Source organism: Pithys albifrons, chromosome 2 (assembly GCF_047495875.1).
Source record: "Pithys albifrons albifrons isolate INPA30051 chromosome 2, PitAlb_v1, whole genome shotgun sequence".
In the NCBI taxonomy this organism is placed as follows: domain Eukaryota; kingdom Metazoa; phylum Chordata; class Aves; order Passeriformes; family Thamnophilidae; genus Pithys; species Pithys albifrons.
The window spans coordinates 35,018,207-35,034,146 of record NC_092459.1 but is presented as its reverse complement, the minus strand read 5'-3'; the positions used below and the strand labels follow the sequence as shown (position 1 = coordinate 35,034,146).

The 15,940-nt window shown below is 41.7% G+C and overlaps 2 protein-coding genes across 5 annotated transcripts in view; one reads left to right on the top strand and one right to left on the bottom strand.

Moving 5' to 3' along the window:
* ORC3 (origin recognition complex subunit 3) overlaps window positions 1-2,921 on the bottom strand; it is a 39,215-nt gene extending 36,294 nt beyond the window's left edge. For 2 of the 3 annotated variants that reach the window (XM_071548724.1, XM_071548726.1), the window contains exon 1: window positions 2,275-2,615. In XM_071548724.1, the coding sequence (XP_071404825.1) occupies window positions 2,275-2,298 (24 nt within the window). In that variant the 5' untranslated portion in view covers window positions 2,299-2,615. Of the gene's footprint in view, window positions 1-2,274; window positions 2,616-2,831 lie in introns of those variants that run through there. The other variant, XM_071548725.1, reaches the window with a different exon arrangement.
* The window catches only part of RARS2 (arginyl-tRNA synthetase 2, mitochondrial), a 39,678-nt gene continuing 26,256 nt past the window's right edge, over window positions 2,519-15,940 (top strand). Inside the window, exons 1-7 of one of the 2 annotated variants that reach the window (XM_071548727.1) lie at window positions 2,519-2,609; window positions 3,589-3,662; window positions 4,658-4,763; window positions 8,598-8,681; window positions 10,922-11,019; window positions 12,123-12,178; window positions 13,741-13,824. In XM_071548727.1, the coding sequence (XP_071404828.1) occupies window positions 2,574-2,609; window positions 3,589-3,662; window positions 4,658-4,763; window positions 8,598-8,681; window positions 10,922-11,019; window positions 12,123-12,178; window positions 13,741-13,824 (538 nt within the window). In that variant the 5' untranslated portion in view covers window positions 2,519-2,573. Of the gene's footprint in view, window positions 2,610-3,588; window positions 3,663-4,657; window positions 4,764-8,597; window positions 8,682-10,921; window positions 11,020-12,122; window positions 12,179-13,740; window positions 13,825-15,940 lie in introns of those variants that run through there. The other variant, XM_071548728.1, reaches the window with a different exon arrangement.

Genomic DNA, 15,940 nt, shown 5'->3' with positions numbered 1-15,940 from the left:
AGAACAATGCAAGGAGTCACTTAGAAAGCAAATGACAAGCCTAAGCTAGAGGAAAACTGCATCCCAGCTCAAAGAAGTAGATGGTTAGAAGCAGAATGACAGAGTTTGGAATTGCTGTTGCAAAGAATTCCTCCAGGTAGAAGGCACCTCCCAGTTAGACCTACTTCATCACACAAGTATAAAGTTCTGAATTCTGTGAGATTTTTAAAATTTTCTTCTAGAAAATCTGAAAGTTCTCCCCCCATCCTCTCTATAGAAGCTCATCTCTTTTGAAGAGTTATAAGGATTTCCTACATATCAGAAATCACACGCATTCCACAACTCTCACTGTGAGGTTCTTGTACTACAGCAAGGGGGAAGAAAACACATAAGTGCTGAAAATAGATAAACAGACTGAATCCATCGTGTATTGCTCAATATGCTTATACAGGCCAGGATTACAGAATTCAACCTAGGACAGTTCAGCCACTACTGTAAGAATGATGTAGTGAAAATCAAATACCAGAGGTATGTTCAATTTTGATCACAGTAATCAGTCTGTTGAGTGACTTCAGATATGTTATTTCCTTTCTTATACAAATAAAATACAGCAGTAAAATACCAAAATTACTCTGAACTCCTCTGAACAATAGCCTTATGAACTGGAGATGCCTTCAGATACTTTCCATTTTACCACGTATATTAAGGAGAATCTAAAATCAGCTGGACAAAAGTTATGTTTATTCTACAGGTGCTAAACACTCTGGAACAGTTCCACTGCAAAAACTTAAGCTACAGATTTATTAGTGCTGCTGTATGCACAGCAGAAGCACAAATGGAATTGGCCAGAGTAACTATAGATCATATATATAAAAGAATATGTGCTTAATCAAACCAAACACAAATACTGTTGAATGCTGCACAAGCATTGGATTTCCCTACACCACCAAACGTAGCTGAGACCAGAGTACAAAACTGCAAAGTATTACATATAACACATGTGAGGCAAGGTGGAGTGATGTATTTCACTGTCAAACTAAAAGGCAACAGCCACTTGCCATTTTCAAAAGTGAAATCCACCTGTTTCAGATTAAGTTTTAAGTTTGTTTGGAAGTGCTGCCTTTTGCTGCTGAAAATAATAACCTGCACAGCAATTTCCACACCAAAGGATCCAGCTGCACATCACAACCGAGTGGAAAACAATAAAAGGGACAGGAGTCTTGCGATGGTAGAACACGTGCTGTGAAAGGACTGCTGTTGTTCACTATCCGATCAAGCAGAGATGAAACAAGTCAAAGCAGCAATAGGACAAGGGGGCACGGGCTCAAGCTCTGCCAGGGAAAACTGAAGTTTGAGATCAGAAAAAAATTCTTTCCAGAGAGGGTAATCAGGCATTGGAATGGCCTGCCCAGAGAGGGGGTGGATTCCCCATCCCTGGAGGTTTTTAAACTGAGATTGGACGTGGCACTGAGTGCCATGATCTGGTAAATGGACTGGAGTTGGACCAAGGGTTGGACTCGGAGGTCTTTTCCAACCCAATCGATTCCATAATTCTATGTTTCAGTGTAACACTTTAAGTCTCGCTATGCTTTAACACTGATGAATGCACTTCCCCTACTGCCAGCCCAAAGTACAGGCCAGAGAAAAGCTTTCAGTTTGGAAACACCAAGGCATTAACAGATATTTAACATCACCTGTGGGTGACAGCACTTTAATTTTTATTTATGCATTGACTTAGTTGTGGGAAGAGAAGCAATGATTGTCGGAAAGCAGCAGCAAGACGTGCCAGGCCTCAGCTGGAAGTGACAAAAGCTACAGCCACAACGTCCCAGCTCTGCCCAGGTTCACTTCCAAGGAGCGCTCCTGTTGTGCCAACGGGACAGCGGAGCAGGCGGATGGATGGCTGTGTGCCAGTCACCAACCATGCTGTGATTCCTGGGATGTCCCGGACAGGCCAGCAGTCGGACTAGATGATCCCTGTGGATCCTTTCACGATTTTGTGATGCTTTGTGACTGCGGCGAGGGCAAAAAGCGCCCTGAGCAAAAGGGGGCCGGGCCGGAACTCGGGCACGGACGGAGAGCCACGAAGGCTTTGGGAAGGGCTGGGCAGCGGAACAGGGCACCCGGGAACCCGGGCACACGGGAGGCGAAACAGGGCGGCGGATGGAGGCGGGAGCGAAGCCGGCGCGGGATGCGGGGGATGCGGCGGGTCCTGCTCCATCAGCACCTGCACGGCCCGCGCTGCTCCCGGGGGGCCCTCCTTCCCTCCCTGTTCCTCTGGCTCCCGCGCCTCACCTTGGATACGGAGCACGTGCTCATGTCGGTCCGCGCGCCAGCGCTCCGGGACAGCAGCGGGAGCAGCAGGAGAAAGAGGAGGAGGAGGAGAAAAGGTGAGGAGGAGGAGCGGGAACAGCGCGGGACTGTGACGCACGCGCGCTCCCGGGGCGTCCCCGCGCCTGTGCCCACCTCCCTTTCCCCGCGCAGTGGTACAGCCCTCTCTGCGCTGCGCTAGCGCCGCCTCCGCGCTCGGGGAAAGCAGCCGGCTCCGCCTCCCCCCTTAAGCCGGGGGTGGTACAGCCCAGCCCGCCGCGGCCATGGTGGGGACTCTGCGGAGCGTCATCGCCGCCCGGGTACGCGCCCCGGCCCGCCCGACCCTCCTGGCCCACCCGGCCCCCCGCCGGCCCGCCTGTCCTCCCTGGCCCACACGGCCCACCTGTCCCCCCGGCGCACCTGTCCCCGCTGTCCCGCCTGTCCCCCCCGACCCACCTGGCCTCGCTGTCCCGCCTGGCTCCCGTGTCCCTGTCCCGCCCTCACTGCGAGCCCCCCCGCCCTGCCCGCCCGCGATCCACTACCGAGGGCTCAGCGCGCGGGCCGCGTTTCCTGCCGAGATTGGGATAGACTGACTGAGGTTGTAGTGCCCGTGCCTGGAAGCGCTGGAGGGCAGGTTGGATGGCGGCCGGAGCAGCCTGGGCAGGGAGGTGGAACTTTGAGGTCCCTCCCACCCAGCAATTCTGCCATTCCACGACTGCTCCATTCGAGCAATAGGACAAGGGGGCACGGGCTTAGGCTCTGCCAGGGGAAATTTAAGTTGGAGATCAGAAAAGAATTCTTTCCAGAGAGAGTAATCAGGCATTGCAATGGGCTGCCCAGAGAGGGGGTGGATTCCCCATCCATGGAGGTTTTTAAAGTGAGATTGGCCGTGGCACTGAGTGCCATGATCTGGTAAATGGACTGGAGTTGGACCAAGGGTTGGACTTGATGATCTCGGAGGTCTTCTCCAACCCAATCGATTCTATGATTCTATGATAGTGGCACGGGAGTGTTTAGTGGGACCCCTTGTGGGGAAACCCCCCTAACCCTCTGTGGTGTTTTGCCTTGCCTTTTTTCTAAGGCTTCTTTAACATTTTTTGAGTTTTTATTGCGTACTTTATTGTATCGTTCATAGTAGTTAATGAGTCTTTCCTTTTTCACCTGGATTGGAATTTGCTTTCAGGTATAAATAATGCATCCCCTATGGGTATTTAAACAGGGAGCAGTCTTTTTCCTCGCATTTCTTTTTTTTTAAAAAAAATTTTAATTAAGCTGATTTGTTCTTTATTTCCAATTTAGCTTTCAAAGGTTTTGGATCTGCCCCCAGAAAATTTAATAAAATCCATATCTGCAGTTCCTGTCTTCAGAAAACGGTAGTTGTTTACATTTTATCTTACAATCCTATGTCACACTTTATTATTTTATGTCATGCTTGTTTGTGCAAGAGCTTAATGGGGCATTAGGGAAAAAGAAATACAGGAAAAAACAAACCTTATATACCAACTTCATTGTAAAGGGGTTAGTTCAATCTATTTAAATCACTGTATTTTTTCAAGCAAGGTCAAAATAAATACAATTTTTTAAAAGCCTGAACAAGTTAGGGTCAGTGTTTGAATGGCAAATGCTTCAGCGTTAATGATCTCAATGTGAAACTGCTTAGAACCAATGTGAAGTTATAATAGGACTTTTTCAGTATTGTTCTCAAGAGTTGTAATAATGTTAGCAAGTAAATTATACATGAGCATAGGTTTTGTCTATTCTGAAATGGTGTGCTCACTGTATTTACTTTCGGATTGTATTAGAGCAAAGGTTATATTTGGCCTTCTATTGCAGCTTTCTAAACATAGTGAACCTTCAGATATCTTGACTGGGTTACACTTGGCAATTAGATTTGTCATACACAGAGTCAGCTTGGATCTGCCAGATCTGCCCAGCATTGCAACAGGTTTTTCTTCCTGATTATTGTATTTTTAGGGGCGGTCCCGTGGTGTAAAGGAGAGCACTCCGGACTCCGAATCCCAGGGTCCTGAGTTCGAGTCTCAGTGGGGACCGTCCCCTGGCAGTTCAATGCCTCCCTGCCATCCCATCCCGTCACATCTCGGATGCTCAGCAGGGTCAGCCCCGGTCAGTACCGGGTGCTGTGACAGTCCCGAGGACTTCCCTGTCACTGTCCAAGCTCGCTCGGCCGTGGCAGATGGACCTCAGGACTGAAACGGTGGGGCCAGTTCTGTGCACGCTGTGCCTCACCTAAAACATCCACTGCACAGGCTGGAAGGGCACACCCACGTGGGGAGAGCCCTTCACAAATCTTCGCTTGCCAAGTCTGGCCATACATACGTATACATACATTGTATTTGCTGTTTTTCAGGCACGTTGCTGATTTCCAGCTCTCTGTTGCTTCTGTAATAGAGGACAGTTCTAGTGACTGCTTAGCCCAAGACTTGCACCTTCAAGCTCAGAAGTTGGCTGAAAGGGTATGCTCATGCATTCATCCTGTATTAATGCAATAACAAACTTGCAGACTAAGAGGCATAAGGGGCATCATAAGGTAAAAAGTATTCTTTCCCCAAGTATTTGTCTGGGTTGGAGTAGTTTGATGACTGCACTTGTAATTGTACACAGAATCTTCACAGGGAATTGGAGAAGCAGTTTCAGTTGAGGTTCTTGTGAAATTACTGTTTTCAAAGAGTTTGAGAGAAATAATACTGGTGGAATTAGGTGGGTCTGTACTGTTGCCCAGCACTTGAAGTGAATTGAGTGTGTGATGGCTTGGAAAACCAAAGAATGCAAAATCCAGCACTAGAAAGACAGTGGATAAATTTGCCTTTGGGAAACAGGCCAAACTTGCAAATCCCTAGCTGCTTGAAATTGAGTTTTCCTAGAACAGCAATTTTTTCAGGTGTGTTCGTTTGGAAAATGGTAGTAATTGAGGTGTGAAGACTAATTACAGCATAAAAAAGGAAAAAGCATGCAAAACAAGGTCTACAGAACCTTGAAGGATGGAAGGAAATAAAAAAATCTGGAGAAGTTGGCTTGCATAAAGTTGGACAAAAGTGGGAGTCAGAATGGTGATGCTGAGGTTGGAGGGGTTATTTGTGCTGAAAAAAAATAATTTGCAATCCACAGCTGCATTGCTGATGCCAATGCAGAGAAGTATAAACTAGGAGATCGTGAGCAAGCGTGAGGAAGGATCAGCAGAGTTGCTATTCATTCAGAAGTTAAAAAGGACAAATGAAACCAGTTGTAATACTATTGTGAATCTGTCCTGGGTTGAGCTGGCAAATCGCCAACTGTCCAAGACAGAGTGAAAAGGGTTCTTCCTCCCCCCAGTCAGCTAAGGGGAGAAGAAGAGGGAGAGAGGGAAAAAAGACCCTCAAAGCAGGTTTATGCTGAAACTAACTACATGTATTCATATAGAAAAGAGAAAATTAAGAGGAAACTACAATATAACACACACTTACACAAGTTATCTATAACAAGAAATAATTTTCCACTTCCCAGTAAACACAAAGTCTACCATTTTAACTACAAATCATTCTAGAGAAGTCAGTTCTTCAGAGACAGACTTAAGCAGAGAGAAAAGCTAAGAACAAACATTTTACTTCCCTAAGATAACATGATGGTAAGCTGGCGCTCCAGGCTTGGGCCTCCCCATCCCTCCTGGGACGGCAGAGTGTCTTGCTGGGACCACAGCTGTGAAGCAACTGAACTAAGCCACTCCCACACACTAGATTTTACACCCTTTGAGATGATGTAGTGTGGTATGGAATACAATATTATTGGCTTGAAGAAGTCAGCTGTTAGCTAGCTCAGCCCAGCTCAAGTCATCTGACAATTTCAGGCCTAATCTGAACTTTAAAGCCTAACTTCTTGGCCTATTTGGTTAAACCCATGACAGAAGCTAAACTATTTCTCATCTCACTTTTCGCTGCTGGGATGTTGAAGACATCCCACGTCTTGAACCCATTCTTGTAACAGGATGTGTGTTCTTACTCAGGTAAAAGAATTGATGGTGCACAGATGTACAGCCAGAAGTTCTGAAACACCATAAGGTTTATCTAGACTCTTAAAGTGATTCAGGTTGGAAAGGACCTCAGAAAGTTTTCTCATCTTATGCCCAGTGCAGGGTGTTTGAATGAAGTTGCTGAGGCCTTTTGAAATGCAATCAGATGTTGAAAGATCTGGCGACTTTCTTTTACTCTGTTTCAATGTCTAGATCATCATGGTAACAAATTTTTTTACCTTGTGTCTAGTGTAATTTTAAAAACAGCTGCTACTCCCAGTGCTTTGGAAGCTGCAAATTGCCTCCCTCCTTTATTGTTCATAGCTCATTAAATAAACCTGGGATATTTAGCTCAACAGCTTCACACCGAGGAGCAATTGTAACAGTAAAGAAAAACAGACCGTCAGTATAAGCCCCCAAACTGCATATACCGTGCCAGTTAGACAAAGAAAAAAAATCCATTATCTCTTAGGAATGTATTTTGTTGGGTGGTGAATAAAGAAGGTGCTTTTAGTATGATTTGTTGCAATTGGTCATGTCATCTACAAAGGTAAGCAGTGTACAGACTAACAAAGTAAGATTGCATATCTAAAACTGGCAGAGAGACACAAAAATGCAGGCAGTTACCTGCTTTTTTCATGATGAGCAGTTGATGCAGTGCCTTAAGATTCAGCAGTGTGCTCTTGGTTACTTCTGAGGAAATAGGTTACAGTATTTTCAATTAAGATATTTAGGTTAGCCAGAAGAGATGGAAATTTGTCCCATTGACTAAAATAGCCTAGATAATACAGCAGCACAATACTAAATGAAGCATAATGTTCTCTGAAGTGCTGAGGATTGTCTGTCAGTAAGGCCAGAAGGGTCTTGTTTCTGTGGGCTTTTGATTTCATCTGGCTGGCTGATTCTTGTCTCATTTTTGTGCTGTTGGTTCTCTGTGCAGGTGACATTGTGTTGGGGGGTTCTGTGCCTCTGTGCAGCACATTGGCATTGTAGCCCAAGCCTTGGGCATGGAGACATCTGGTTACTAAAGAACTGCAGGGCACTTGGAGGCGAGGTTGTCAAACCTATGGAGAAGCCAGATCAGCTCTCATACTAAAGAGATGAAAACTACTGACGTGATAAGTGATAGACTATGTAGAAATTATTTATCAGAGCAAATGTTATGGAGAAAGTCTTGTGAATATTTCAGGTTTTTGTCTGCCCCACCCAGAAGTAGAAAGGACCTTCTGTAAAATAGTAAGATAGGAAATTCAGCATCAATACAGTAAATTTTTTTTTTCATGCAGCTTGTGAACTAACACTGGGATTTGTTGTTATCAGAGCATGTGAAGGTTAAAGCACTTCAAGTCTATCTGTCGTTTCTCCTGGTTAGGTCAGTGTCTAAGCTGGAGATGTAGTATGGGGGTGCAGTTTCCTCTTCACATTGATGACCTTCAGTAGGAATGTATAGCTTGCCTCTCAAAGATCTTAACCAAATTATAGGATTTGTGTCATTTTTATATGCTTTTGATGCCTCTTTTTTAGATAGTTTCATGGCTATGAAAAACAGCTGGTTTAATAAGAAGCTCTCAAACCTGACAGGCTGAGATCCAAATCTCAGCCCATGGAGAGACCGAAATTTGTGTTGACATTACGTGCAGAGTGCCCAAATATGCTTTATGGGTTTAGAATTTTCAAAACATGTGCCTTGTGGAAATTGTATGTGAGATTTTTAATAAATTGGCCTTTAACATCTTTATTTTATATATTATCACAGAATATTCTGAGTTGGAAGGGACCCACAAGGATCGCCAAGTCCAGCTCTTAAGTAAATGGCCCATAGAGGGATTGAACGTAGGCATTATTAGCACTATGCTCTAACCAACTGAACCAGTCTCAGGGTATATTCTTTTTCAATGAGTACTGCAGCACATTATCACTAAACTTCTTGTTTTGGTTAAGTGCTGTTGGGTACTGCATAAGTTGTCAAGGGTAACTCAGCTTTTGTGTGTACAAAGAGTTCAACTACTGCTCCAAGTCAAAAGAAAACACAGACTGTGCACAGGCAGGAGGTGAAGTAGAACATGTGTGTGACATTTCAAAGCTGAGTTGTATTCAGAGGTATTAAGCATGGGTGGGAAATAATAAAATTGTCCCTTTTCCAACAGGATGATGATGATGAAATGGTCCAGTTGTGATTGCTTCAAACTAACAAAAACATTTAATTGTTTGCAGTGGATTAAATTAGTATTTATAGTGGATTGAATTACAGTTTTCCAGTTTACCTCTGTTCATGTAGAGTTTCTGTTTTGTTTTGTTCTTTTAGCTAAAATGTGATGCTGTAGTGAGTGAAATCAGTGCTGGTCCAGGAACAGTGAACTTTACAATAAACAGGGAATTATTAGCGAAGGTGAGTAGTATCTTTCAGGAGCTTAAGGTAAAAATAAATTCTTCAATATGAAACTACAGAATCCCTGCTGTTGTTTTAGAAAGGTATTTTCTATGTAAAACTGCCTTTCATAAGTTCTCTTTGAGGATCTCTGTTGCTGATTTGTTATGCAGGCCTAGAGTTTGGAATGAGGCTCACACGAGTTTATCCCTATGAGGAAATAATGTACCTACTATTCACTGATAATCATAACTCCTTTTTCTTCCTCTCTCTGCTTTAAAACACAGCCTTGGTTACTTGATTACATCTACTTTGATTTTCTACAGTATACTACTCAAAAGTTTTGATCTTGCATGTAAAGACTCTTTTTACCTCAAATAAAAGTATTTGATAGCAGATCTATCATTACACACTTTCCTAAAAAAAATCAAGGAAAAAAATCCAAAGGGAAGATTTATTCCTCTATATCCTGAATGAAGGTATATACCTAATGCCTGAAGCCGAGCTGATGGATATTAGGGTTGGCAGATTCAAGCAGCCATAGTTCTGCATAATAAATGCCTTCAAATCTGAGATGAGGCAAAGGCACTTCCAAAGAAATTTTTCATGCCATGGAAGAGGAAGCAAATTTGCTAGTGGATGTAAGGGTTGTTTTTGGATGCCCTTTATAGCCAATGGTCCAGGAAATTCATTAACAGTTTTTTGTCTGTGTGCAGTAAGTTAAACCAGCTGGATCTGATAGGAAATAGAAGCATGGAAGTTTGGTTCAAAATTGCTAAAATAAAAATGTTTTAAACCAGTAGTGAAAGGAAGAAATACCTCAGTCTGTTAGAGTAGTGTCACAGTTGTACTCGTGATTATTTTGAAGAGCTTCATAAAGATGTGGTACTGTTAGACTGGGACTGAATGAAAGCTTGGCTAAACCAGTTCAACTAAGTTGTTCAATTAACAACTAATGTGTTGTTGTTCATGGTCTTAATCTATAGGAATAGGAATTTTTGTGGAAAATGATATTATGGTTTGACAAAAATAAGAAATAAGGAAAATAAGAAATCAAGAGTTATTTAATACTAGTGAAGCCCATTTCCCAGGACTTCCACTGGGTCACTTAGGCTTGCAGTCCTCTTTTCCTGAGTGATAAGATTCTTTCTTCTTATGAGTTGCATAGGCATACCTTTCAATCAGTTGCTTTATTGCTTTAATTTTCATTAGCTATTTATGTTCAATGCATCTTGGCGAAAACATAGCACTAAAAGAGAAGTTCCAGTGCTAAATTTTATTTATGGGTAGGGTTTCATGAGGTGTTTTATCTATAGGGATTCTCACAGTTTAATGATTCAAGCAAAACTGTCAGGCCTAGTAGAGTTTTGCTGGAAAAAAATCTGTGGAATTACAACATGTAATTTTGCATTATGTCATTGAGGAGAGAATAAGAGAAATAAACTAGTTGTAACTTTTGGGGACAAAAGGAATAGGTATATAGATAAATTTTGTGTGTGTCTAGTGTGCCTTCTTAGGTGTTACAATAAGAACAGAATTAAAGTTTTTTCTACAGACACCTTTTCTTTAAAGACAAAGCAAGTAGTAGCTATTGCAGAAAAATTCTGAAGTGATTTTTTGAGGAGAGGAAAAAAAGGGAAAGTTTCCACTGAATGGAGTCTTCCACTTTAGTTCAGCTTCTCCTGTGTCCTTCAGAAACCTTGCCCAGTACATGCAGCCTCATATGTGTAGCAGGATGCCCCTGTCTGGATGCCAGATACTCACTAAAGCTGCTCTCTCACTCCCCTTTTCTCTGGCCACAATTACATCTACACAACAACTGGTTTTCTCCATCTTAAATAAGCTGTCACAGAGGTGTTACTGTCATTCCTGATTGGCTCAGCCTTGGCCAGTGGCAGGAAGACCATCCTGGAGCTTCTTGGCATTTGCTCTACCAGACATGGGGCTTCCATCAGCTTCTCACAGAATCCACCCTGTAGCTCTGCCCACTGCCAAACCCTGGCCACAGAAGCCCAATACAGTATGTTAGTATGTTACAATTTCTCTAATGGTTTTAGTGGGTCAGAGACAGCTCTCAAAAGTTAATGACATTTTCTTCTGCATGTGAAACCTTGTTTGCTTGCCATGCCATCCATCTTATTGCTAGTGTGAATAAAGAACTGGCATCAATCTCCAGGGTGGCTGGTGAACAGTTTTCCTGACGATGCTTTCTGTTGCTGAAACTTTTTTTTGTATGTTTTTTAATCTTCCTTGTGCTCTAGACTGTGTTGTGTCAGGTGTTGAAAGATGGCTCAGAGTATGGAGTAAAAAGTGAACTTTTCTCTACAGTGCCCAAACAAAAGGCAGTGATTGAGTTCAGGTAAGTGCACGTGAGGAGTCCTTTGAGAGAATTGCCTTGTTTGCTGATTGATACTTGCTGGTTGATATTCGTTGCTCTAATGTATGATGCCTGTGATGTCAAACCGTGTTTTTACAGTGTTCAGCTGTATTTGATACTCACTAACTTACCATGTAGAATAGAAGTTACATTTAAGGAATTAAGGCTTTTTCCCAGAATATCTTTTTGGTGTGTAAGGGCTTCATACCTCACACTGCCCTCCAGTAAGAATAATTCTGATTTAGTGCCCGGTAGCATTCACTTTTTAAGTTAGGCTTCTTTTGTTATCAAGAAACATGATCTGAATTTTCAGCCACTAATCCTTTTGTCACCAAAATACCTTCCTCCCTGGTGTGTTAAAGCAGCCAGGCATTTGTCTTGCTAAATCATCTTCATTGCTGGCCCCAAAATTTCTGTCCAGTGCAGTTTTGTTTACAGTCACCTGCTCGTGGAATGAAAAGTGGCTAGCTCAGATCTCTTTATGGATAAATATTTTTGTTCACTTACATTCCCTCTGCAGGCTTCCATAGTCATGCAAAGTAAGCCCTTGGCTTTAATCTGAAGGGTGAATTTTCATAGCTGAACTTCCATTTTATTATGAGAGCAAACAGCTGTGGGTACAGGGTTGTGGTTTGGGTTTTTTTTTTTGAGGGAGGCATTGCTGGAGAGGATGTGATTTTAGTTACCGATTTTTGTATACAAGGTCCCCTGTCCTGGTATCAGATTTATCTCTAATAAAGGCCTGAAGAGAATGATCTGTGTGTCCAAATGTAAATAGTGGGAAGATATTTTCAGGTCACTAGTACAGGTGGGGTTGGTTGTTTTGTTTTGATTTTTTTTGTTGTTGGGGTGCTTTGTGGTTTCTTCCCTTCAAAACTGGTTGTTGACTGATACTGGAGGAAAACCTGGTTGGATGGGAAAATTTGATGTCTAGAACAGAAGCTAATCAGGGAATCTTAAGGGAAAATTGAAAATAGTAGTTTTATTTCAGCTCTTCTGCTAGATGCATGAGTTGAATTCTTGTGATTTGATGACCTGGCAGTCTCTTATGTTGAACAAACGTTATTTGTGAAAATTTGTTACAGCTCCCCTAATATTGCCAAAAAGTTTCACATAGGACATTTGCGCTCCACAATAGTAGGTAAGTGTGCATTGAACTGCCTTTTAACAGGGCTTCTTTGTCTTCCTATTTCACTTGACAGGGGGGCACTGCTAACCTGTCACTCCCCTAGTGGAGTGGCCATGTAAGGGCTTAACTTGCTAATTAAAAAGCTTTTGCTTATTATGCAGTGAAGAGAAGAACCTACTGTGTTGCTGGCAGATTTATTGTCACACATAATGTAGTTTTATGACTGTGAATATTAAATGAAGTAGTTTAAAATTGGGCTACAGAGACATCCAGGGCAGTTTTCTTTGAGGTGTGATGAGAGTCCTTTGAATTTTAAATTACCCATTTGCCCTGGATTGCAGAGCAGTCAGGTAGTTATGTCTTGATGTCTGCCTTGCAAAAAGCTTGCTTTTTTATTTAATTACTGACACTATTGCTGTAATTTCTAATGGAATAATTAATAAGTTTATTGTGCTGTACTCTAGTGGCACATGGAAAACATTATTTCTTCCTCATTTCCCTCTCTCACAATAAAAACTAGTAGGTTATTAGCAGAAGATCCTACAGCATCTGTGCATCTAATAATGTATTAGTCTTTAATTATACTTAAAGTATCATGTATAATTATTAATTACAAAAAGTTAATATTTCTGCCTTTTCATAGACTGATAGTTGAGTGAGATCACTGTTGGTGTTCCACTTCTGGACCCTTTGATACAGGAAAAAAAAATCTTTTAAAAACAGTTCTGTAGATCAGTGTTTGTCCCATAGTAATAGAGTGAATGAACTACAGAGAATGTAATTGAAAATAATTGCAGGCTATAGTATGGTATTATAACAACAGAAGAAGAGAAAACGTTCTGCATCCTTTACATCAGTATTGTAATAAAAAGACACCCTTGAAATGCAGGAAAATAGAGGAAGGGATGTGGGTATTTTTTCTTTGTAGTTCTGTGCCACTAAGCTGAGGAGAGAGATAAAGGGATGTTGTTGTAGTAACAGTTGACAACTAAGATGTCCTTGTGTGATACAATATGTTTGGGGTGCAGTGTGTGAAGTGCAGAGCTCAGAACTCTTCCATCAGTGTATAGAGATGCAGAACTTGATATTCTGGGTGCTGCAGGTGGTACTGCTTGGTGCTGTCTATTTAACTTTGCAGTTCACAGAAGTTTGTGAATTTTGAGTGCTTGCCTGACCTCCTGGTGTGAGGTTGCCTGACTGATGGAATTATGTGCACTGCCACGTATTCATGACAATACAAGAAGACTTTCAAAGATGTTTTTCATGATTGTGTACTTTGCAGTCCGTGCCTGCACATGCACCTATTAAGTTTTTATCACTGTTGTGTGAGATACTTTATGGCACTTTTCAAATGCATGACCTTTCTTTTCCTGCTCAGAAAGGAACTTGCTTTATACTATTACTCCTACTATTGCTTTTAGCTGTGAAATATATAAGTAAATTCTGTGGAGTACTCCATCTAATTTCTTTTCCTTTTCATTTTGGTTACAAATCATACAAAACTGGAGAACTGTTTTGTAGGGATGAGGGACTAGCTACAACTGAATAGTAATACCTTTTTTTTTCCTTACCAGGGAATTTTATATCAAATCTCAAAGTTGCACTGGGACATGAAGTAGTAAGAATAAATTACCTTGGTGACTGGGGCATGCAATTTGGTATGTTTTAATGCTTGTTTTTCTGTGCCCTTTTCTACTGTATCATCTGGTCTAGGTTTCCAGCTTGAGTTTTTGCAGGCCTTCTGGGTTCACTCTGCACTCATAGAGTGATACCTTGTTTCCATGCATGTAATATATAGTTAATTTCCTTAAAATATGAAGAAAAAAATCCAGACTGATTCAGCAGCAGTATGGCCTGTACTACTGTGCAAGAAATAACCAGAGGAAATTCACTCAACAGTCCCTCTGTCCCTCAGTAGCTCCTCTCTCAGGTCACATGTGTGTAAGTCTGGGGGTTGTTTTCTGAGCATGGTCGTTACACCCTTGGAGCTCACCTGGCTGAGCAGATTCTGTTGCTGCCTCCAGGCAAAAGGTGTGCCAGTTACCGTAAGTGTTGCACGTCTGCTGTGATCCTGTCCTCCTTGTGCAGACTTTGCATGGGTAACAGTTGTGGAAGAGTAAGGCTGCTCACTTACCTATGCCACAACAATAGAATAATTGTAACAATGTGTATTTTATAATTGGGTTGTCCTTGTGTGTGTTTGTGTGTTCTCTTTATGTGGTTTTTTTTTTGGTGGTGTTTCATTCCTTTTGGAAACTAGTTCATTATTCATAAAGCATAATTAATTTCCACACCAACCACATTTTGGCAGGTTGGGGCCCAGAGAGTTTGTATCTTTAAAGATTTCCCTACACTTTCCCCAAAATATCCAGCTTCTGATTAAACTGTAGCAAAAGAGAGGTGTTCAGGTGGAGAATATGCAAGTGAATAGGTTGTGGAAGGCTCTCAATCTTGTAGGCACAACATAGACACTCTTGTGAAATGTCCATCAGGTAAGTGAGACTGAAACACCCTCTCATGTGCAGCCTGGCCTGCCTTGATAGTTACTCCCTGACCACAGATCGTTTAGGTCCATTTGCTGGATCTATAGCTATCCCACTTTATGGCAGTTGTCCCATCCATAGAATTCCCTACTTTGTTGTCAATCTTGCACTTTAAATTGATCCATATTCCCTTCTCCTTTTCTAATTTCCCCCCAAAAGCTGGTTTTGACATATTTTTGGACATTTTAAAAAGGTGATCATGCTCACTTCCTCACTCTTGAAAGCTAGTACACCTGTGAAAACTATAAAATTCCTTTGCTTCTTTTGTAATGGGCTTTGAAAACTATTTTCAATGGCAAACACAAAGTGCAGTGTTTATTAAGCAGTCACTTTTGCTTATTCCAGCCCTTATGCTGCCCCCTCCAGTTTCAGTGGTACTGCTGCTTATGGGGACATCAAGGAATCAATTTTATGAACAGAGCTGGGTTAAAGACTTAATGTAAATACCTTACTTTCACTCCATTTGTGCATTCAGATTCATAAGTGTAGATAACATAACTTAAATATTTAGTTTGCCCATTATCTTTCTAGACTGAATTCTTGGATTTTAGACAGTGCAGTCTGTCTGTCTTATGACTGTGAGAGCAGTAATAGAATATTCTTTCCTTTGTTAAATTATTTCCTCTGCAGCTTGTCTTTCCTGATCCTGTTTCCGATGAAACAGTAGCTTATGACAGAGCTTTGCCTCACTTAGGATTTGTTTCATAGGAAGTGAGTACAGAATGAGTTCACCAAAAGTTCTGTCAGTTTCATTATTTCATTATTGCACATTTCATTCATTTTTGCCCCTTAGACATAATTGTATCTCTGTGCTATTGTATAATGAATGTGGCAATGACAGTTAAGCAATGAAATGCAATGTGGTTAAAGGCTTCGCAGCTGACCTTGTTCAGTCTGTGTTGGAAGATACTAAATACCATTCTGAAGTCTGAATATCAGGAATTTTATGTATTTTAATACCAAGTTTCCTGAAAGTATAAAGATCACAGTGCCTCTTATTTACACGTGTACCTGTTGTGCAGCACACAACTCACCTAGAGTAGTTCCAACCATTTCTTTCAAAATAGGTTATCTCCTCTTTATTTGGGCTGGCTTAGCTCAAGTATATAACAGGTATTATAACAAATAATGTAGTCATGCTTCACAAAATTGTAGCATTGAAATATTAAAATGGTCCTTTCTCAGAAGCAGTGCTGTCATTAATGATCTGCCAGTGTTCCTTTTACAACTG